The 20978-nt window shown below is 57.1% G+C and overlaps 10 protein-coding genes and 1 non-coding gene across 11 annotated transcripts; 5 read left to right on the top strand and 6 right to left on the bottom strand.

Annotated features, from left to right (window-relative positions):
• Nucleotides 1–77: 77 nt before the first annotated feature.
• EHS24_004816 (uncharacterized protein) lies at nt 78–1341 on the bottom strand (the record flags this gene model as incomplete). Its single annotated transcript, XM_028620361.1, has 5 exons — nt 78–400; nt 443–556; nt 601–617; nt 663–934; nt 982–1341. 5 exons carry the CDS (start codon nt 1339–1341, stop codon nt 78–80), a joined length of 1086 nt encoding a protein of 361 aa, XP_028479333.1.
• A 2027-nt stretch (nt 1342–3368) lies between these two features.
• On the top strand, nt 3369–4290 carry EHS24_004815 (uncharacterized protein; the record flags this gene model as incomplete). Its single annotated transcript, XM_028620360.1, has 5 exons — nt 3369–3413; nt 3461–3833; nt 3891–3944; nt 4163–4213; nt 4256–4290. The coding sequence occupies 5 exons, from the start codon at nt 3369–3371 to the stop codon at nt 4288–4290; spliced, it is 558 nt and encodes a 185-aa protein (XP_028479332.1).
• A 962-nt stretch (nt 4291–5252) lies between these two features.
• Nucleotides 5253–7008, top strand: YEA4 (golgi uridine diphosphate-N- acetylglucosamine transporter; the record flags this gene model as incomplete). Its single annotated transcript, XM_028620359.1, has 6 exons — nt 5253–5344; nt 5488–5534; nt 5719–5880; nt 5939–6001; nt 6051–6361; nt 6412–7008. 6 exons carry the CDS (start codon nt 5253–5255, stop codon nt 7006–7008), a joined length of 1272 nt encoding a protein of 423 aa, XP_028479331.1.
• A 160-nt stretch (nt 7009–7168) lies between these two features.
• Nucleotides 7169–8664, bottom strand: EHS24_004813 (uncharacterized protein; the record flags this gene model as incomplete). Its single annotated transcript, XM_028620358.1, has 3 exons — nt 7169–7421; nt 7485–8347; nt 8428–8664. 3 exons carry the CDS (start codon nt 8662–8664, stop codon nt 7169–7171), a joined length of 1353 nt encoding a protein of 450 aa, XP_028479330.1.
• Nucleotides 8665–9064: 400 nt separating this feature from the next.
• On the top strand, nt 9065–10388 carry TSC13 (3-oxo-5a-steroid 4- dehydrogenase; the record flags this gene model as incomplete). Its single annotated transcript, XM_028620357.1, has 7 exons — nt 9065–9187; nt 9247–9417; nt 9480–9562; nt 9648–9755; nt 9793–9928; nt 10026–10203; nt 10255–10388. 7 exons carry the CDS (start codon nt 9065–9067, stop codon nt 10386–10388), a joined length of 933 nt encoding a protein of 310 aa, XP_028479329.1.
• A 273-nt stretch (nt 10389–10661) lies between these two features.
• Nucleotides 10662–11711, top strand: EHS24_004811 (uncharacterized protein; the record flags this gene model as incomplete). The annotated part of the gene is made up of 3 exons (XM_028620356.1): nt 10662–10678; nt 10720–10876; nt 10923–11711. 3 exons carry the CDS (start codon nt 10662–10664, stop codon nt 11709–11711), a joined length of 963 nt encoding a protein of 320 aa, XP_028479328.1.
• Nucleotides 11712–11956: 245 nt separating this feature from the next.
• Nucleotides 11957–12952, bottom strand: EHS24_004810 (uncharacterized protein; the record flags this gene model as incomplete). The annotated part of the gene is made up of 2 exons (XM_028620355.1): nt 11957–12669; nt 12718–12952. The coding sequence occupies 2 exons, from the start codon at nt 12950–12952 to the stop codon at nt 11957–11959; spliced, it is 948 nt and encodes a 315-aa protein (XP_028479327.1).
• A 626-nt stretch (nt 12953–13578) lies between these two features.
• Nucleotides 13579–13682, bottom strand: EHS24_004809. Its single transcript has one exon. It is a non-coding gene; the product is annotated as a tRNA-Phe (tRNA).
• A 644-nt stretch (nt 13683–14326) lies between these two features.
• EHS24_004808 (uncharacterized protein) lies at nt 14327–14698 on the bottom strand (the record flags this gene model as incomplete). Its single annotated transcript, XM_028620354.1, has 1 exon — nt 14327–14698. The coding sequence occupies one exon, from the start codon at nt 14696–14698 to the stop codon at nt 14327–14329; it is 372 nt and encodes a 123-aa protein (XP_028479326.1).
• An 804-nt stretch (nt 14699–15502) lies between these two features.
• Nucleotides 15503–17126, bottom strand: EHS24_004807 (uncharacterized protein; the record flags this gene model as incomplete). Its single annotated transcript, XM_028620353.1, has 9 exons — nt 15503–15671; nt 15729–15788; nt 15849–15904; nt 15949–16367; nt 16411–16519; nt 16590–16726; nt 16771–16828; nt 16867–16879; nt 16918–17126. The coding sequence occupies 9 exons, from the start codon at nt 17124–17126 to the stop codon at nt 15503–15505; spliced, it is 1230 nt and encodes a 409-aa protein (XP_028479325.1).
• A 2124-nt stretch (nt 17127–19250) lies between these two features.
• Nucleotides 19251–20712, top strand: EHS24_004806 (uncharacterized protein; the record flags this gene model as incomplete). The annotated part of the gene is made up of 3 exons (XM_028620352.1): nt 19251–19515; nt 19576–20261; nt 20311–20712. 3 exons carry the CDS (start codon nt 19251–19253, stop codon nt 20710–20712), a joined length of 1353 nt encoding a protein of 450 aa, XP_028479324.1.
• Between the last annotated feature and the right edge of the window lie 266 nt (nt 20713–20978).

Here is a 20978-nt window from a genome sequence, read left to right as displayed (position 1 = left end):
CATAGATGTGTACGCTGCGGCGTGCGCGAATAGATGATGGATGATGTTGTACAATGCATGTCATAACTACTCTGCGCCTATACTTTGTCCTTCTTACTGTTGTCAATCTCCCCTTCCAACTCGGCCAACAAATTGTCTGCCTCTCTAGCCCGCTTCTCCTCCCTCATCCTAGCCACATTCCCAGCTCCACCGAGCAACTTGTTTCGCTTGGCCTCGACCAGCGCAGCTCTTTCGGCCATCTTGCGTTTTTTGGCTTCTTGCGCGGAACTCGTTGCTCCGCCCGATCGCTTCGCCCTCGCCGCATCCGTCTCGGCGCGCGTGGCGTCCAAACTACGCATTTGCGCGGCGCGCTGCTCGTCGTCGAGACTAAACTGATATGCGCCGGCGCCACGAATACGAACTGGGGAAAGAGTCAGTTACTGCAAGGCATGCCGGAGCTTACCTTCTTTGGTCGAGTCGTAGTGATGTGCGCGCGCCTCGCGTTCGGATTCGAGATACTTGCGTTTCAGCTCCTCGGGGTCGGGCTGGTAGACAGGGAAGTAGCCTTGGTCGCCATCTGTACAGTCGTCAGCGGGCGTTATGCGATGGGGAGTATCTTACGAATAAACCGGGATTCCCTGCCGTTGTCAGCTTTGTTCCGTACCAGCCTTTAGCTAACTTACATGACCTGCGTATACGAGCTGCCAGTGTCCCTCCTCTCCTCGTCGTCACGAGAACGACCTCGGCCAGCCGCACGCTCAGCCTCTCTTGCCTCCTTTCGCGTACCCGTCCTCGTCCTGCCGAGCTCGTCGACGTACTCGACAATCTCGCGGTCGTTGAATGTATCAAAGTCGGGTGCGTCGCGGTCCCCGTCGTCCCATCGCCTTCCCGGGGCGGCACTCTCGTTGACATCGGACGAATGATCACTCCAGTCCCCAGCGGCTTTGGCCTCAAACTAGAAAAGGATGTCAGCAGGGTATACAGTGTAATATCGATACTTACATCGATTGCAGCCTCGGCCATCTCCCTCTCGCTCATGCCCGAGAAATCTCCCTTGGCCAACTGCTCATACCTCCTGGCCTTTTGCTCCATGATCGCCCTCCGCGTGTCTTCATCTACTCCATCGGTATCGGAAAACACTCGTCTCTTCGCATCGGACCTTGCTTGCTGCGCGAGACGCTTGACGAGGCCCGGCGAGGGCCGGTTGAACGGGTCCTTGGACGCGACCTGGGAGGAAGTAGTTGGTGGTCGCGGTGCGCCCTTTGTGTACCGTTTCCCTTCCTTGGCTAGGCGGTCTGCATTTTCCGCTGTGAGGGCTTTGAGGTCTAGAAGGGAGGACTGAGATGGGCCTGGTTTGGACATGGTGAGGAGGGTGACTGGCTGATGGAGGAGAGTGGTGGAGGAAGGCGATCGGCGAATTGTTGATCGTTGGGTGGCAAACCGGTAATCCGACAGAAATGTCACGTGACCGAGTCAAGACGGGTGGATGGGACCCAAAAAGTGAAGTGGCAGTCAAACCCAAATGCTCCCCGGTGAACAATATCTGCCTGGCGCTCGTATGCACCCTCATGTAGCTCCCATTTGCACATTCTTATGCTCTGATACCACCACATATCGTACACCTGCATAAGACGCAGAAATACAGACATGTCGGGGTTAAAACTCTGCGGCCAGCGGCACCAGCTTCACGGCGGCTCAAAGGGACCTAGAACGCCTCAACATCACCAAGTGCCATTGAAGATGAGCAACAGATCAACAAAGGTGCAAGAGGGTTTTTTGTGTGCTGGAGGGGCAATGTAAGGGCGAAGTTTGCTCATAATGCGCTCATAAGGCGTCGACTTGTGTGAACGATGGGTGGACGATGGCATCGACAATGCCTCATAAATGTAAATAATAATTCTGAGGACTACCAACAAGACGGACACACGCCATGTATTTGTGCAGCACATAGTAATCGTCTTCCTGGCACGAGCACAGCAGAACAGCAGTACAGCAGGTTCAAATACAGGACCTGTGGCAATGCGAGGTGACGCATCATGTTGTTGAACATGACGTCACAATTGGCCATTCTGCCACATCGGAAATATCTCAAAAACCCCGCTGGGCTGTGGCCCCGCCCCGACCCGCGCGAGAACCCACCCCTTGCCCGCAATGCCCACGGCTCGCTGATCGCCATCAGCTCTGCTGTTACCACTCCTCCTACTCATTTAACTCCTCCTCCTTCCCTCCCTCAACAACAACAATCAAACAGAATGTCGTCAGCAGCTAGCAGCAAGGTCTACGTGGGTTAGTACTTCGTTCCCTCATTCCAGTCCCGTTTGAACGGGCGAAATTGGTCCTATGGAGCGGGAGACACATCAAACACGCCGCGCAGGCGGGTGTCGAGCTCTCCATCCACCTTGCTTCGATCCCTATCCATCCCCCGCTTCACTCCATCCTTCACGACATCTGCGTCATGCGTATTCAGCTCCCTCTTCTCTGTGTCATTGCTTTTGAACGGCAACAAACGGAGGATGGGGGCCTGAGAGGCCTCTAGACGTAAAGTGATGCCCACACATCCAAGCCCCCCAATCCACCCACCTGGCGTGGTCCCTCCCACCGGTCATGCACCATTTGCTTGCTCGCGACCTGGAGACTTAGGCCTGAGCGTCACCCTCCACACCCTTGTGTTTACAACACGAAAGGCAGTGTTGGGGGGCGTGTGAACCAAGTGGACGACGCGTGTGTGGGGCCTCACATGCCTTGAGACTCTCCCATCGCATGCATCCCAAGCTTGGTCCTCGCGACCTCTTGCAAAACAGACTGTTGCTCTGAGCACCATCGACGGTCGGGACGACAATGCAGCGCCGCGGTGTGACACTTGTCTCGGCGGTCGTCACTGCGGCCGCAAACAACGCGTCGTGGCATTTGCACCGCTTCCTCCACCATCCACGCCCTTCCATGCGACCCACCCATCCCATCTGGTTCACTTTGCTGACGCTCCTCACAGGCAACCTCTCGTGGAACACCACCGATGAGGTGCTCCACCAGGCGAGCATCCTTTCTCCTTTTCCCCGCAGTAATAGTTGTGCTCATACTCTTAACCATTTTATCCATCAATCCAATCCATGTCTTTCACATGTTGAATCCGGTTTCCGTCTCGCTCGCAAATTCTTTGGTCCGGGCTCGCATCTCGCTCTCAATCGTTCTCGTTCGTCTCGCGGTTGAACATCCGGTTTCCTGGCTCCTGGCTCGCACTCGATGCTGCACTCCGTTTTTCTCCTGCTCCTTGCTGTGATGGCTCGTTGCTGCAAAACGTGATGCACAAAACACTCAATTTTTCGGTCGGTCGTTGCTTCGCCATAAAACAGACTTTCTCGGCCTACGGCCAGGTCGTCGACTACATCGTCATGAAGGACCGTGAGACCGGCCGCTCGCGCGGTTTCGGCTTCGTCGTGCGTCCAACCCTAATCTTGGGTGCTCTTCCGCTGACGAATAAAAGACCTACGCCTCCCAGCCCGAGGCCGAGGCCGCTATCCAGGCCATGAACGAGCAGGAGCTCGACGGCCGTCGCGTCCGCGTCAACATGGCGAACAGCAAGCCCGCCGGTGGTGCCTACGGTGGAGGCTACAACTCCGGCTACGGTGGTGGTGGTTACGGTGGCGGCCAGGGTGGCTACGGTGGTGGCCAGGGTGGCTACGGTGGCGGCTACGGTGGCCAGCAGGGTGGATACGCTGCCGGCGGCTTCGGCGGTCAGCAGGGTGGCTACGCTGCCGGCGGCTACGGTGGCCAGCAGGCTTACGGTGGTCAGCAGGGCTACGGCGGTGGTGCCCAGCAGGGCTTTGCCGGTTCGCAGGGCGGTTACGGTGGCGGCTGTAAGTATTTCTGGAATAGCGTAACAAGGCCATGGAGGTGCTGACGGTTACTTGCAGACGCCGCTCAGCAGGGTGGCTACCAGCAAGGCGGCTACTCGGGCGAGCAGGGTGGTAAGTGGCAGTGAAAGAATCGTGTGGCTTCGTGTTGTGTCTGATCCGGCTTCTCCGTTCTCCATTCTCTGTTGTCCTCTTGTCCGATCCGTGTCGACCATTGTCTCGCTTCGTTTTTCCGGTCGTGTCTCCAATCTCCCGTCCTCGTGATGGTTCGCGGTCCCTCAAAACCTGAACTTGAACTTGAACACCTTCCTCTCCGTTGTTTAAACAAACAGCCTACGGCAGCGCTCCTCCTTCCCAGGGCCAGGGCTTTGGTGGCTACGGCGGTGGATAAATAAACGTTTAGACAACGTGCTGACTCTTCACAGGCAACCAGGGCGGCCAGGGTGCCTACCAGTACTAAGCTTCTCGACCCGTGAGTTGAGGAAAGCGTCACTCGTTCTGACACTTGCAGTCTGCGACCCGCATGTATCAAGTCCTGCTCGTCAAGTGTCCCGCCTCGTCTGAAAGCCTCCTGAATGTGACCCGAATCAACAAGTTTCCCAAAGTTTCCCTTCCCTTTGTCTGTTCCATCTCGACCGCCTCGCCTCCTCGTCTCCGTGTCTTCTCCACGCCTCGGCTGCGCTCCCCCCTCTCTCCAATTGTCTCAATCGTGTCTCGACCCGACCCCGAACCTGTGTCCCGACTTTAGCTTCATTCTTCGTTAAACTCGCTTCGCCCGTACCTCTACCCTCTTCTCGGTCCGCTCAAATGGTTCAACGATAATGGTTTTGTCGCCTCCTTTTCTTCCGTTCAAAAGAGTAGAAAATAGACGACTCCTTTGCCCTTTCATAGTCCAACCTCCTACCGTTCCTACCTTTCCCCCCTGGGTTTGTCTCTTGGACCGTTTCCAGCGGCCTATGAGTTCTCCCCGGGGGCTTGATCCCGTTGACACGACCTCTCTCTATCCTCTCTCCCCCTGTCCATATCCCGCGATCGAATGCATCAGATAACGATGTGAATAACAAACCCAGTGGCACGATGGTATCAGCTCCATTCATCGGTTTTGCGCTGACTGCGATTCGCACGTACGCGCGTCGCGGTTGAGTACGCGAGTACGATGTGGAGGGCACGTGTCTCCTGATATGAGCGTGTGCAGCGCGCGCCGCTCGGCGCTAGATCCGGAATGCGCAAATACCGCCACCGCGATAATTGGAATCTTGGTCATCTCGACTGTCGTCGTCGACCAGTTGCTTTCCAGTCTGTCTTTCCCCATCTAGCCTTGTCATTATACCCTACGCAGCTGCCGCCTCCACCCAGCTGCCTCCAACATACCACTGCGCACGGAAAACGGAAAACAGCAACATTACAACTGCTGCAACAACAATGCCCGACCGCGCGTTCCTCAGTGCGCTCACCGAGTCGGCAGCTGGCGAGTGGGCGGCAATCTTGAGCTTGGTGTTTGGCGGGTGCTGCTCGTGAGTCCTTACCCTCCAACTCGTAAATGGAGGGCCAAACAACACTGTGTAGTATCAAGACACCGTATGAGTCTGGTCTACCTCTTACCCTGCCCTTGTTGTTGTTTACCCAAAAGCGCGGGCTGGTGCTGACAGTGGAACAGGAATGTATGGGCACTCGAGGCTGTCCTCAAGACGTATCCCTCTAGTGGTGAGTACTATGGCAGTGTTCTGTCGACGTGGCAGGTGTGTGGCCTGTCGGTGCGTACATGTCGCTTCGTGAATGGCCGCAAGCGATACATGGCTGCGGGATACGCAATTGTGCAGTGCGCCCGTTTCCTTAACCTGCCTGATCTTCCATCTCGCCGTTGAGTGACCATGCTCATACACTCTAGGTACATTCCTCACATTTGCCCAATTCATCTACGTGGCCGTCCAGACCGTCTGGACACAGTTCTACTTCATCCCGGGATCGCGCTTGCCACGGTGGAGGAAGAATGTCGTGCCCCTGAGCCGGTGGATGGTGCAGGTCGTCTTGTTCTTCGCTGTCAGCTTTAGTAAGTCGTATAGCTCACCATCTATCTCATCACACCTGAGCTGACATTTATCTCACAGTGAACAATTACGCGTTCGGCCTCAAGATCCCTGTGACTGTTCACATCATTTTCCGATCGGGAGGTGAGCTCCAGCTTCATAGCCACGACGAAAGCTGACACGCAACACCCAGGTCTCTGCGTGTCCATGCTCGTAGGCTACTTTGCAGGCGGCAAGCGCTACTCCACCGGTCAAATATTTGCCGGTACCATTATCACGGCAGGCATCGTTATGGCCACAATCTCAGCTCCTCGTCCCCGCAAAGCGCCAACTCCTGCTGCGACTACTGTTGCGAGTGACGAGTTCTTGCCCGAGAACGTGCAATATATCGCTGGCATTGGCCTGCTCGCGCTCGCACTGTTACTCTCCGCATGGCTGGGGTTGTGGCAGGAGGCGACGTATAAGCAGTACGGAAAACAGTGGCGCGAGGCACTGTTCTATTGTGTACGTGTTGCAGCTAATCGCCTCCTTCGACATATAGCTGACTCTTCCAGCACGTCCTTTCTCTCCCCTTCTTCCTCCCCATGTCGGGCACAATCTCCCGTACTTTTGACGCGTACATGGCCTCGGCACCAGTCACTCTGGCCACGATCCCTACACCCGACATGGCCCTCTTGTCCACAACGACTTTCTCCCAGTTGTCAAGGCTGGCATGGCCTATCGACGATGCCAAGCGTCATTTGATCCAGTGGCGCCAACTGGCTGTGCCCGGAGCCATCTTGGCCCTGCTTGTCAACGTCATCACCCAAGGCCTGTGTATTCGCGGTGTCAACCGTCTCACAACGCGCGTCTCGTCCACCACTGTCAACCTCATCCTCACGCTCCGCAAGGCCGCGTCGCTGGCCATCTCGGTGTGGTTTTATGGCTCGGGCGTGAGCTGGGGTCTGGTTATTGGTGGCGCCATGGTGTTGGGTGGCACGCTGGTGTACTCTGTTGCGCCGCCACCAAAGGTCATCGACGGCAAGGTCGACGAGAAGAAGGTCGACGACGAAAAGGGCAATGGCGGCAGCGAAAATGCGACGGACGCGGCCGGGTCAAGTACCGCCGTCGACCATTCAAGCACGAACGGCAATGGCATGCGCCAACGGTAAACACACCCTCTTTTGACCAGACTACCCCCATCTTGTTTCTTTTTGGCATCTACTTATATGTCCCCCATCTAGAAAGTGTAGAACAGAGTGCATGCATGATCCTCTCCCGACTACTCCACCTTCTACTGTTGTTGACAAAAGCGCCTTACTATGTGCGCCTTTACCTCCTGTTCTTACCACGAGGACGCTGGCTGACCACGGCCTTGTTACCGTCCTTGTCCTTGGGACGACGGGTACGCACACCCTGGAGCAAGCCAGTACGCGAGCGGGGGTGCTTGCCACCCTTACTCTTACCACGACCACCACCGTGAGGGTGGTCGCACGCGTTCATGGCCAGACCACGGACCTTTGGCCTCTTGCCCAGCCAGCGGTTACGGCCGGCCTTGGCGATCGAGCGCTGCTGGTGCTCCTTGCTACACGGTGTATCAGTGAAGTGTGCCTTGGAAGGAATGCGCTGCTGCCAGCTTTGTACTCACTTGGACACCATACCAATAGTGGCAACACAGGTGGGGTCAAGACGACGGACCTCGCCCGACTGGAGCTTGACGAGCACGGTACCGGCCTTCTTGAGGCGCTTGCCGTCATCGCCCATGGTGCCGCCGAGCTTGAGAACCTCGGCACCACCCACAGCGTGACCGTCGTCGTTGTGGTGGGCGACGACCTGGCCGAAAGTGCCTGCCGAGCGGCAGAGCTGCATACGGCCATCAGGCGAAGTGGACAGGTTGTGAATGTTGGTTCCGGGAGGAATCAACGAGAGGGGGAGGACGTTTCCAGGCTTGATGGTGATGGAACGGAGGAGACCAAGCGCACGGGTGGTGGTCGAGTGGATCGAGTCGACAACGTCGGCAGCCTTGGACGGGTCGACCCAGCCCTCCACGAGACCCTCGGGGATACCAGCACGGAACGACTGGACAGTGTCGCCAGCACGCAGACCGTCAGGAGCGAGGATATACGACCAACCGGCCTTGACCTCGTTGCGCTTCAGGCGCGCCTCAGTGTTTCCACCGGGAAGCGTGGGCTCAACCTCGGCAAGGATGGCGCCGTCGGCAGCCGACACGCGCGTCTCGCCAGCAGCGGAGGCACCACGGCGGTGGAGCAGGGCAATGTGGCCACTGCGTCCCGGGTCGTACTCGATGCGCACCACGTCGTGAGTTCCGGGCTCGAGGCGGTAAAAGTCGACAATACGGAGACGCTGCTTGTGTCCACCGCCAACACCACGGTTCACAACGCGACCAGTGCAGTTGCGTCCACCGTTACGCCTGCGTGCAATCGTGAGATCACGCAGGGGCTTGCCCTGGTACAGATGCGGGTGGAAGGGTTGAACGAGATGACGGAGACCCTAAAGACGGACGTTAGCTAGCTGTGTGTGTGTTTCTGGCGCGACGGTGACGCTGGTGAGAGTCCACTGCAGATACCTACGGGAATACGAGGGAATCCCTTTCCAGTGTAACGCTTCATGATAGCGTCGGTGTTGGTCTTGGGCGGGGGAGGACCGCCAAAGAGCAGCTCCTCTTCAGGAGACCACGAGCCGTTCGAAACCTCGGTCGCATAGCTGCGGGTACGGGCCGGGAGGGCGGAGGCGAGCATGGGACGCGAGGTCGAGCCGACGGTCGTCCGGCTGACGCGCAGCGCCTGCACGGCGGAGCGCGAGAGCATGGTGTTTGGGTGAGAGGGGTGAGGAAGGGTGGTTGGGTTGAGAGGACCGTCAACGAAGGCGAGTTGCTCGCCGTTGGGCGACCGTCTCCGAAATTGGGCCTGGCGAAAAAGCCACGGAACCAAACGGGGTGTGTCGGCGTGCTGCCAATTAGGCCGAAAGCTTATCGTTTGTTCTAATGGGTTGCCGTTGCTAACCATATATCACGTGATTTAACATATTAGGTAATGTATTAGTAAATGCATTACAAATAGTTGTTCTAATCCACGCCGGTGTGCACGTCCCATACGGCCAACGCGCTTATGACTGCCCGCGCGCGCCGGCGGGGAGAGACGTTGTTAGGGCGGACGTGTCTTGGACATTTCCATCTTTCCTCCATTCCCATCTTCATCACCAGCAGCCATGGTTGCCGTTACCGTCTCGGGCAAGGGTCTCGCCCCCATCCCCCTCGACTTCCCAGGCAAGAGCCTTGACAACGTCTCCATCCAGGACATCAAGGACGGCGTCGCCAAGCGCTTCCCCTACGTAAGTCGAGATGGTCACAACCTCAACTTGCCTCCACTAACACAAACTCCCCCCGCTAGCTCGAGCCCAACCGCCAGCGCCTCACTCTCCCCAACGGCAAGGAGAAGCCCACTCCGCTCACCGACGAGAAGAAGACCCTTGCCGACTATGGTGTCGCTGCCAATACCACCATCCGTCTCAAGGACCTTGGCTTCCAGGTCGGCTACCGTTGGCTCTACGTCTGGGAATACGTGAGTGGCAGAATATAGTGGCATCCGTGGGTGGTGCGTGGGTATGGCTGACACCACTGCAGGCCGGCCCCATCATCCTCAACCCTCTCTTCCTCGTCCTCTCGCAGCGTATCTGGGGCGCCTACGAGCCCTCCGCCCTCCAGTAGTGAGTTGCGACCGCCTGCTGCGGAACGCATCTCGCACCGTCGTCCCCGCCCCCTACGCCCTCCGCTATACTGACCTCTCTCCAGCACTGTCCGCAACCTCCTCGTCGGCCACTTCATCAAGCGTGAGCTCGAGTCTATCTTCGTCCACTCGTTCTCGCGTCCCTCGGTCCCCATCACATTTGTCTTCCGCAAGTGGGTAGAATGTACGTGGCCCTTGCTGACCCACCAGCTGCGCCTACTACTGGGGTATCACTGGTCTCTTGATTGGTGCCACTCTCTACCGCCCTGCCTACGGCGCTGAGGCCCTCAAGGACTCCATCCTCAACTCGCCCAAGTGGATCGGCTTCTGGACTGCGTTCGTGATCGTGAGTGTGCCCCTATGTCGATGGGTTGTGGAGACAGGGCGCTTTGCCAGACGTCCATGGCTCTGCCTAACATCGCCATTTGCTCACGCATGCCCAGATCAATGAGCTCCTCAACCTCAACACCCACCTCCACCAGGCCTCGATCCGCACTCCTCCCGGTACTCCTCGCAAGTACCCCACTGGCTTTGGCTTCCAGTGGATTGTCTGCGCCAACTACTTCTTCGAGACCATGGGCGTGCTCGGCCTCGTCATCGTGACCGGCGGTGACATTGGCAGTAAGTCAACCCTCCCTCTGCTCAACGCATGCGTTAGCTTACACAATCCAGCTGTCGTCTACCTCTCGATCGCCTCGTACTTTATGGCTACCTGGGCCAAGGGCAAGTACCGTCGCTACAAGAAGGAGCAGGACCCCAAGGTCTTCCCCGGCAGGCGCTGGGTCGTTTACCCTCCCTTCCTCTAAGCGGAAAACGCCAACCTTGCTTGCACGGTCAGACGACAGCCTGTATTATCTCTCTAGTGTTTGGCAAGCTGTTGCTCTCCCCCTCGAAACCCATACATAGAAGCTAATGAGATGCATCCCATGGCGTTTAATGCTGGAGCTGTACGATGTGGCTTGGGGGCATCATATTAAATGCCGTCACAGCTTTCCCTTATTTGCCACCCCACCTCCACCTGCGTTTCATCGTTGTAATCCACTCGAACGACAACACTTGTCATCTCACTCCTGTCCACGATGCAGGGCTTCAACCGGTAAGCTCTTGCCGTTTGTGCGTTTGTCTGACACCGCGCAGATACATTCCGCCAGACTATGATCCCAAACAACACTCGACACTAAACAGCTACCAGGGCAAGAAACATGCCCTTGGTAACCGCGCGTCCAAGATTGACGAGGGCATCCTCGTCGTCCGCTTCGAGCTGCCGTTCAACATCTGGTGCGGAACGTGTAACGTGAGTTGTGTCCTCTCTATTTAACTGGAACGAACTGACAATGCAGAACCACATCGGTGCGGGTGTGCGATACAATGCCCAGAAGAGCAAGGTCGGCAAGTACTTTTCGACGCCCATCTTTGCCTTTCGGTGTAAATGCCATCTGTGCTCGGGCTGGTTTGAGATCCGCACCGACCCCCAAAACTCGCGCTACGTCGTCACCGAGGGAGCCAGGCAAAAGCAAGAAGACTGGGACCCCGAAAAGGAAGGCGGCCACGCCGTGTTCGATACCGAGGCGCCGAAACCGTCCGAGACCGAGGTGGACGCCTTTGAGGCCTTGGAGAAGGATACAGACCAGCAGGCGGTAGTGCGCCTCAAGAGGAATCGACTGGATGAGCTGGAGGAGGCGAGCGCGCGCCAAAGCGCGGACCCGTACGCCGTGTCCAGGGCTCTGAGGACCAAGTTTCGCGCCGAGAAGAAGGAGGCGCTGGCGAAGCAAGTCGCTGATGGCGAGATCCGCGAACGATACGGCTTGGCAGACGACATTGAGCTTGGCGACGCGCAGGTGGATAAGGGCAGTGAGTGGTGGGCTGCTGCGCGCGAGAGACGCGGGTTGCCGGTGGAAGAGAAGAAACCCGAGGACCTGGGCAAAACGATCAGGAAGAACACGTCCAGGCGGTATGATGTGTTCGATGCCGAACCCGTACAGCGGGTCAGGCTCAAGCGCAAGGTTGTGGAGGACGAGGCGGAGGTCAAAGTGGTTAGAGCCAAGCCTGCTGCGCCGCCTCCGGCACCGACAGCGGCTGTGGGCCTTGGCGGACTCGCTGGTTACGGCAGCGATAGCGATAGCGAGTAGATGACGGCCAGCGTTTCTGTAGCATATAGCATTTGTCATTGTGTATCCTGGCGTGGCAGGATTTGTCCCAACTTGGTAAACAGTTTTGGACTATATAAACGGACAGACATCGTAAGAGCACTCTGCCAGACGCGACCGAAACAAACATACATGGTCCAGCAGACACAAAGCCAGACAATCAACAGAATCTCCAAGGATATCTCCAGTAGATATAAGTCTACAAAGCACACCATCTCTGCACGCACTCAGTCAACCTCGTCGCCGTGCTCCTCAACACCAGCAAAGCGGGCAAGGTCACCACCTGCAGAGACGTGCCTTGCGTCAACGGGGTTGAAACCATATGGGACGCCAATGTGCTGTGCGATACACCAGCGGCGACGCTCCGCGTTGGTGGTGGGGTTGTCATAGAATGTAAACCACTGGTCGAGCTCGAGGCCAGCAAGGTTCTTCAGGACCATGGCGCTGTCAATGGGAGACAGCGCACGGGGCGGGAACTCGCCGTCCTGGTTGGTAACGGGGACGAGGTTGCGGCCGAGAGCGTGGCGTGCACGGTTAGCAGTGCGGAGGAGCGTCGAGATGTGGTCCGTCGCGGCTTCAAGGCGCTCAGCTGGATTGGAAGGGTAGCCCATTGCTACGGCTGTGAGGCGTTCCTTGTTCTGGAGAGACTGGCCTTGAGTGGCAGAAGGGACAGTGTCAACTGGCTCAGGATTGACGCGGCGGCGCTTGGTGCGTGGCTCTGGGTTGTCCTCGTCGTGATCGCTGTCCAGGACCGAGTTGTCGCCGATGTCCTCGCTGGCAATTTCGACAGGGTCGCCACTCATGGTTGAGGCCTCGTCGTCGTCGTCGCCATCGGCGGCGGCGGTGGCGTTCATGCTTTTGATGTCGGAAGCATCTTCCTCGCCCGTGTGCTCCTCAGCTTCAGAGTCCAGGTCGCCAGCCTCAGCCACGCCACTCGTCTCTACTGGCCGCTGTCAGCCGCCGCAATCCATCCCGTGCTGTTACGTACGCTTCTGGTTCAGGACGAAAAGCTTTTGTAGCCAACGGCGGGCCATCGCGCGATCGACCGGAGAGTCGTACCTCTCAATGCTGAATACAAAGTCCATGCACAAGGAATAGTCCTCGTCTGAGAGCGGAAGCGGGACGCCACCGGTCACCGAAAAGTCATGGATGGTTGGCAAAAAGTCAGCGGAGCGGCCCCAGAGGAGCTCGTCCGGCACTGGGAGGGTCGTGGAGGGGGCCATCGTGGGTGACATCGTGGGTGACATTGATTGCTGGAGTTAGAGATGCTGGCAGAGGGAGGGAAAGGTAGGAGGGAGATAACAGACAGGTTACATGCCTTCAGCATCCACTTACAGGTTTTAGAAAGCCACAATCACATGATCCCCATGCATATGCAAGACTAGAAAGTACACGCAAGCGTCGGATAAGATACCGCTAGCATAGCGTATCCCAAACGCGTAGACACATAATTCAAGACTAGTTCGCCGACTGTGGAACCCGCAAATGGGCACCCGTGTAAGTGGGCAGTGACGACTGGAAGTATCAATATTGGTATAGACAAGCGATTTGAGTGCTCTTGCACAGCCAATGGCTAGTAAGCCACTCGTACTTTACAGTGTACTCCTAGAACCAAACCTGACATCACTTGCGTCCCAACCCGTTGTTAACAAGAGGGACTCATAACATTATAGACCACAAGAGCAGGCACCACTTGTGCCACTTTCGGCGAACCAAAAACGACCGCAGCAGAAAATAAATACCCCGCGTACATCTTTCTTTGATTTTTACAGGACAACTGCCCTCACAACGTCCGACGATGCATAGGAGCAACTTGCAAAAGAGAACGCACGCTTTACAAGCGTACCATTGGAGCCAGGGTGGATCGAACACCCGACCTAGCGATGAGCTCACAGATGTGAGTCCTGATGACTGAACTTCAGTCGCTCGCTCTCCCAGCTGAGCTATGTCTCCAGATATGGGAACGGGTTTGGCTGCCGAGGGTCGGTTGGTAACGCGCCAAGGTAGCCGAGAGAGTTCGACAGTGCGAGAGAGCTTGAGAGTGCGATGAACGCTGAGACCCGGTCATTTGGGCTCTTGAGATGTAAAAACTGTCCAGGGGATCAAGATGTGCAGCACGAGATGAGGCGCTGGGTGTGTCGGTTCCACGTCTTAGTGACAGCCAGGCTACTGGGATGTTCTCACCCGTCGACATTGCCGCAGCTGAACACATGAGTCTGCCATACGTGTGTTAGAAGCTTGGTGAGGCGAAGGCTTTGGAACCAACCCATGCGGATTAAGATTGTGGCCGTGTGCCATCAGCATCAATAGACCCGTTGTGTTCAGTCAACACAGCTTTCGAGTAGGTGGCCCGCATCTTCTAAGACTCCCTTTGGCCCTTCGAGCATTCGCTGTGACGCTTCCGTAGGCTATCACCAACCAAGGGCAATGTGGACCGCACAAGAGTTGCATACGGCCCTTTGGACTACAGCGATGAGGACACTTTGTTGCTTCCACTTTCATTTATTTCAGCCGCCACTTTTGCGTATTGGACTTTGTACATGATTCTTCCGTCTTTCGCGTGTTCCGATTTCGTTCTCCGCGGCCGTGTCCCTAGTTCACATACCTAGGGCGCGGCGGGCGTCCTCGTCACCGAGGAGGAGGTGGCGCTCGACCCAGCTGGGCCGACGCTGCTTGGCACCAGCGGCGGCGGGGAGCTCCTGGGCCGTGGCCGTGGCCGTGGTGGCGGTCGCCTGGTAGCCCGGGGCGTGGGCCTCGGCGTAGTCCCACGACTGGCGGCGCTGGTCGGTGGAGTTGCCACCGGCTCCAGTGGCCGAGGGCTGGGCGGCGGGCTGCGACTTGAATGACGTGAAGGGCATCTTTGGGCTGGTGCTGCTGCTGGTAGAGTCGGTGCTGGTCTTGCGAGAGGGTGGTGGTTGGGAGCCGGCAATGGCGTATAGAAGTGCGGTGGTGGATTCTGCGTCTGGCATTGAGTGCGGTGTGAAGAGAGGAGCAAGAGATGGTGGACGGGTGGGAAGCATGCTGGCGGCTGAAAGACGTTTGGGCACATGATCATGGACGGGGATTGTTCCATGACTGGTGAGACTGGCTTTTGGTGGAGCATGACATGATGACGACGAGTGTGGAACCAAATAGCCGAATCGTGGCACTGCAGTCATCAATCGTGTCCTTGTGTTGTTCGTCTACAATAAGCAAGCTCTGACCCGACATAGCCAGCACGGATAGGGAATTTGTCAGGGCTAGGTCCGCGAAAGCAAGCAGAGCAGCAGAATGGTCCATGCAGCCGTTGTCCCGTCTCAGTGATCACTGTGGTGGGGGAAAAGGCTGTCCAAAGTGGGTGGAATGTCGATGGCCCAAATAGAGTTGCACTAAATCGGAGCCACGGTGCCTAGCGATTCTGTCCGAGTTGCGTGTCTCGTGTCTTGGTATGCCTGGCCATCTCGATGCCAACACAGCTCCATCTATCTGGGAGCGTTTCTCTTCATCTATTAACTGTGAAGAGTGAGTCAAAATTAGATAGCCAACGACAGGAGAAGAGCCATCGACAGAAGTGATATGGTGGGCATGCCGACGGCCAATGCGGTCGGGTGCTCGTCAGCACTCGCAAATGCACTGCGCCGAACTGCACACATGTACCCATGCCCGTAACCCACAACAGCTGCTTCCAAGCTCTGACCTGAAGCCGACGGACGATATTGCACAGCTGATGATACATGATTGATATATGTAGGTCAACCCCAGATAAAAAACTCTTGATAAACCCTCTACCGCTCCTACATCTCAAACGTCTGATATCCAAGCTTGTTTTGGGGGTGATGCTGCGTCTCGTGACCGCTGATGCGCGCGTCGAGAATCTGTTGCGCCTCGCCACGCCAGTCGGTGTCCATTAGCCAGCGGATTCGCTCGTCTACCGCCTCTGGCTTCATGCGCTCGAACGTGTACCTGGAAAAAGAAGAATATCAGGATGGGTGTTCAGTGAGCCAGCGCACACAGACTTACGGGTGTACCGGGGTTTGGAGCGCCTTGCGAATGGTTTCCACAAATGAAGTGTAGTTCCACCTGCGCATCATGTACACGTAACTACTGGTTAGCTGATGCTGTGAAAGTGAAATCACTCACGGCTCGGTACCCTCACGGTACAGACCGGTGTGCTGCATGTGGCGGTCGGTGGCAAACTGGGCACAGTTAGCGGGACCCATCACAGACACATTCGACGTACGGGATTACTAAACGGCACACCCATAGCAATAGCACGGTAGGGACTGGGGCTTATAGTTGGCCACCCGAGACCCAGCATGAGCTTGCTTTTCGATACCTCAATGTCAAACTGAGTCGCATTCAATTTTCCCAAGTTGGTGATGCCTTCGGGTTCGTCGAGCGGGATTTTCGCCTTGTCTTGATCATGCCTGTTGTCAAACCACCCGCCGACAAACTTGAATCCCGGAAACTCCTTTTCCAGTTCGGGAAGCGCAGATGAAAAGTTGGTAACTCCAACCATGTTGCCTGAAAGTTCGGGGTAAAAGTAATGTAACCACTTGCCGAGGATCCAGACGCGGTTGTCGCGTTCTTCCCAAGGGACATGTGGCATTGCCTTCATGTCTCCCACGGGATTCATCGTGTATCCAATGTATGTGAAGTCTGAGAACCTGGTCAGCAGAGTTCGCACCACGACCACACTCACTGTTGTAGTCCTTGTCGGACTGGTCGAACCTGTGTGGCTCGGCAGTAATCACCCATGGCTCGCCGACAACAGTGGCATCGTTTGAAGGCCAGTACGAGTAGCGAAAGTACTGCGTCCAGTCAGCGTCAATTCAGTTGGAGGCCGATTGTGCATCGTCTCCGGACGTGTGATAAACTCACCTTCCAGGCAGGCAGACCGTCCGGTCGGTCCCGAGTTTTGAAATGGTCTGCAATGGAACGATAGGTCCTGCCATCGTCATCACCCACAACAACTTTGACGAGGTCGCCGAGTTGGCGATGGAGGTATTTGACGTAGTCTAGGCCGGGTTAAGTACGCTTCCAAGCAAAAGTCCTCACTCACCGATGTCCCCGTCGCCGCCGTTGAGCACGGTGTAGCCCTGCCTCTCGAGTGAATCGTACTGGACTGTGAGCGACACGGACAACGGCTGTTCCTCACCATGCCGCGACACCTGGCCATGTCAGCGCTGCAATGTAATAGTGTACTCACCAGACTCCTTCTCCTGTATCCCAATGCTGTCCATACCATGTGGCGTGACACCATTTAGAAGCCATGATCATGATCTTCAGCGCGTTGGGGTGGCAATTGCCGGCGCCAAGACACATGGCAAGGGCACGCAACCTGGACTCGGTGTAGATCTTGTATTCGTCATTGTGAGGGGCCTCCCGCAGCTTGGGGAGAGCGGTGAGGATCCTCATGGCGTTGCTCCGGTCGTCCTGGGACTGGATATCATTCCAAGTGACTTGGTGGGCGGTGTTTGGCACACCTGACCAGCTGCCGAAGGCAGTCGTTTCACCGCCACCCTTGAACCACAAGAGTTGGGTGGACAGGAGGACGATGACGGTGAGGGAGAGTCCGACGAGAGTGACGAGCAGAGGAAGGCCTCTTGGGAGACGCGTCCGGGTTCCTTGCATCTTCTGGTACTGTTGGAGCTGTAGTGCTGGGGGCCACATGGCTGGGGGGGTCGTGGGGTTGTCGCGTCGCAGTCGCTCCAACTTGGCCGGAACTGTGCTTCAGTGTCCTTGTTGTGTATGTCAAAGTTGTGGAAGATGTAGGAGTTGGGTACGTATCTGTAGAGGGCGAAGTCTCAAGGCGTCTTGCTGTAATTCACAGACGAACAAGTGTTGCGGCCCCAACGACATTCGACACCCCAAGCCAGTGTCGGATGCCGGGAATGTGGCGTCTACTGTGCGTACACCACACGTCCATTCTTTTGCTGAATTGCTGTCCTGAGGTGGGCCGGCGCCTCGCACCGCGGTGTCCGCGTGTGTGTATGCCATTGGCAGGCTAGTTTTTTAGGTCACAGACGGAAAGACGCTACTCGGACAAGTATAGCAGCCCTCGAACCAGAAATGCGGGAAGGATGCCGATGGAAGGACGTGGTGCCGGAACGGGGAGACGAACAACGAACCAGAAGCAACGTCACGAGCAGCCGCCAGCAGCGAACGACCTCTGCAGCAACGGCCTGTCCGTGCCGTTCGGCGAACGCTTCCCGCAAAAACGCTTCCCGCAAACACAACCACAGGGCACAGTTGACCGTTGACCCCCCCCCCCCCCCCCCACCTCCTCCCAACGGAGAAGGAGGCGTGCATGACACATAGTTTGGACAAGGCCTTCGTCTTGGCACTACCCGCTGTTTCAAACAGAGTCCACGGCCCCTCCCGCAACTGCCGTGTCCCTTTCCTGCACTGAGCATCCTACGGCTGACAGGAGACATCAAGACATGATTGTTGATTATCTCATTGACTGTTCACCACTGGATAACGGCAAGAGTGGGGCACCGGTCGGGGGTATGTGGGGTTCTGAAAAGGGTTGGAATGGCGCACCGCACACTCGAGCAAAGGTGGCGTTGCTTGGCTGTGTGCCTTCTGGCGTGGGAAAATACCTGTCAAGCAACTCCCTGCTGCGCGTGCGGCCATTGTACCCATTTGTGTTGAACGTCAGGATCCAGCGCTCGGTGAATGGGTGGATAAATTGTCGTCCAGAACATGTCGGCGCCTTGTAGCGATCCTAGAGAGCCAAGACTGCCATCCAGGGTACTGTACAGACGAGTGAGGTTCTAATGGCCTTAGTGGAGACGGAAAGGGTTGCTCCAAACTGTAGCTTCTAGTAGAGCTCTACTATTGGAACCGATGGGGACACAGGCATACGCTATGCATGGTACCGACAGGCACCACCGCCGGTGTCTAGGCCCTCTAGCTCGCGGGGCGATCACACAGTTGCTCTGTCCCGTGCGGGACTGCCACCTGCAGGCCAGATTCGACCCCTCTCCGCTGTACAAAAAAACACATATGTACAGTCCTATGTGAAGATGGAGACGCGTCCAGTTGTGCAATCTAAGAGGAACGAGGCACTGACGATAACAGCTGCTGAATCTAGAGTTATGAGTCTCTGAGCAACGGACCACACCAGTGCGACCTTGATGCGTGCTGGGCAACGCGGCGGGGTACGGTGGAGCATCGTACATCCGTCTATATCCTGCACACGCTCTCAACCCCAACCCAAACACCACACACCCACACCTTTGTCGTCTCGGAAATCGCCGAGACCCGGCAAACCACAAAGGCGGATCCTCGCGTATCCTCGGTCCTCTTGTGTTTGTTTGGATTTGCCTTGTCCATGTGCCCGTGGTCTTGTTCTTAGATCATTTGCTTTTGTGCAAACCTCCAACGGCCGACCGTCTCGGGACGTCGCGACATATTCCACCGTGGGACAGCAGTGGGAGGCGCCAGTACGACAACGCTTAACCGGCCGACATTGAACCCAACTTTTCCTCCCCCAACTCTCACTCATATCATCCACCACACATCACTTAGCAGCACATGCTCACACCCAACTCTACAATCGCAACCATGTCCTCATGGGGCAAGGGGCCCTTTGGGCCTCTCAACCCTGTCCACGAACACATCATGCGGAACGCTGAGGACATCCAACCCGCGGCCTTGGTTTGGTGGGCGGTGGGGACGGCCCCACTGGTGGGGCAGGCTTGGTTCATCCTCGCTCCCAACACTCGTCCCGTACGCGCTGCTCTTGCCGCTGCGGGCGTATCTCTCTTGACCCACGCGTTCATGTCATACCGCTTCCTCGGTGAGTTTGTACGGTGCGCGATGCGATGTGCGCGGCAACGAAACCCTGACAGGACTGCAGACCCGCATAAGAACCTTATGAACAACTTCTTTGGCTTTGTCTGGCTCTACATCATCATCAAGTACGTCGAATGGGGCATGCTCGAGGGCCCCATCGTCGACCCGTGGATGAAGAAGGGCCGGTCACGGCCCATGGCAGCCATCGACCTGCTGTTCAACGTCCGCAACGTCTACCTCGGCAGCATTGGTCTTGACAATGGCATGGGCCCGCCCAATGCGACCGTCAAGGACATTGTCGTCGCTTCCCACCTCCCACGCCCCTGGCGACCGCTCCCCAGGTGGCTCACCATCCTACGCCACCTGTACGCCTTTGGCTGGCGCATCCTTGGGGCTGACGTCATTTACGCCATGATTGAGCGAGTCGGCAAGGACACCATCTGCTATCCCGGTGGCATGCCTGGTGGTGGGGCGGTGGACTCGTTTGTCACACACACTGCAGTGACAATGTTCCCCGGGACCCAGATCCAGTACGAACTCCCGTCCCTGTTGCTCACTGCGCTCGTGTGCCTCGTGGTTCCCGCCGTGATCTGGCTCCAGCTGGGATGGATCTACCACCTCTTGGCAGCTGTTTGTGTCTCGAGCGGTCTATGGGAGGTCTCCTCGTGGGACGTGCCCATCTTCGACTCACCACTGCGTCTCGACTCGATCATGGCGTTCTGGGGGCGCAGGTGGCACGGCGTGGTCCGCGTGAGTCCTAACTGGTAACTTGCTGGTACCTCGCTGACAGACTCGACAGCACGAGTTCACCATCCTCAGCGTCATCCTCGAGCGCATGCTCTTCATCCCGGCTCACTCCCTTCTCAGGGTGACACTCGTCTACCTCATCTCTGCAGCCTTCCACATCGTCGGCCAGCTGAGCATGGACCCCGTCCCAGACCCGACCGGTATCGCAATGATCTTCATTCTCTCGGCAGTCGGGTGCGGCCTGGAACTGTCATGGAAGAGGGTCACTGGCCAGCGCGTCGAGGGCTTCCTCGGCCGTCTGTGGGTCTACCCATACATGATCTGGGCGGTGCGCGCTGCCACCGATGGCTGGATCGACGCAGGATTCCTGGCGGGCCCACCGTTCGGGATGGGGAGGGTCGTCAACGACTGGCTGACGACCTGGATGTATCACGACCACGCCCGCTCCATTTAAGGAGGAGGGGCACGAGGCGATGAGGCAGGATCTGAGATTTCGAGGCAGACCACCACGCCGTGCCACAGCATACCACGCATTGATACCCCTTCTTACACACGTGATGCAACCATATTCACAGAGCAAAGTACTTCAGTAGCACAGTACACGCCACACGCGCACTCGAGGCGGATCACACCGGTGTTGGGCCTGGGTAGGCGGTAAGTGGCGGCACCTCTACACCGGTGCGAGCGGTGCCGCGGGTGTTGGCCGTTCGGGCCCGAAGA

This window comes from Apiotrichum porosum, assembly GCF_003942205.1.
Source record: "Apiotrichum porosum strain DSM 27194 chromosome Unknown scaffold_2, whole genome shotgun sequence".
Taxonomy (NCBI): Eukaryota; Fungi; Basidiomycota; class Tremellomycetes; order Trichosporonales; family Trichosporonaceae; genus Apiotrichum; species Apiotrichum porosum.
Note: the sequence above shows the minus strand (reverse complement) of the source record. Positions and strands in the feature narration are given on the sequence as shown.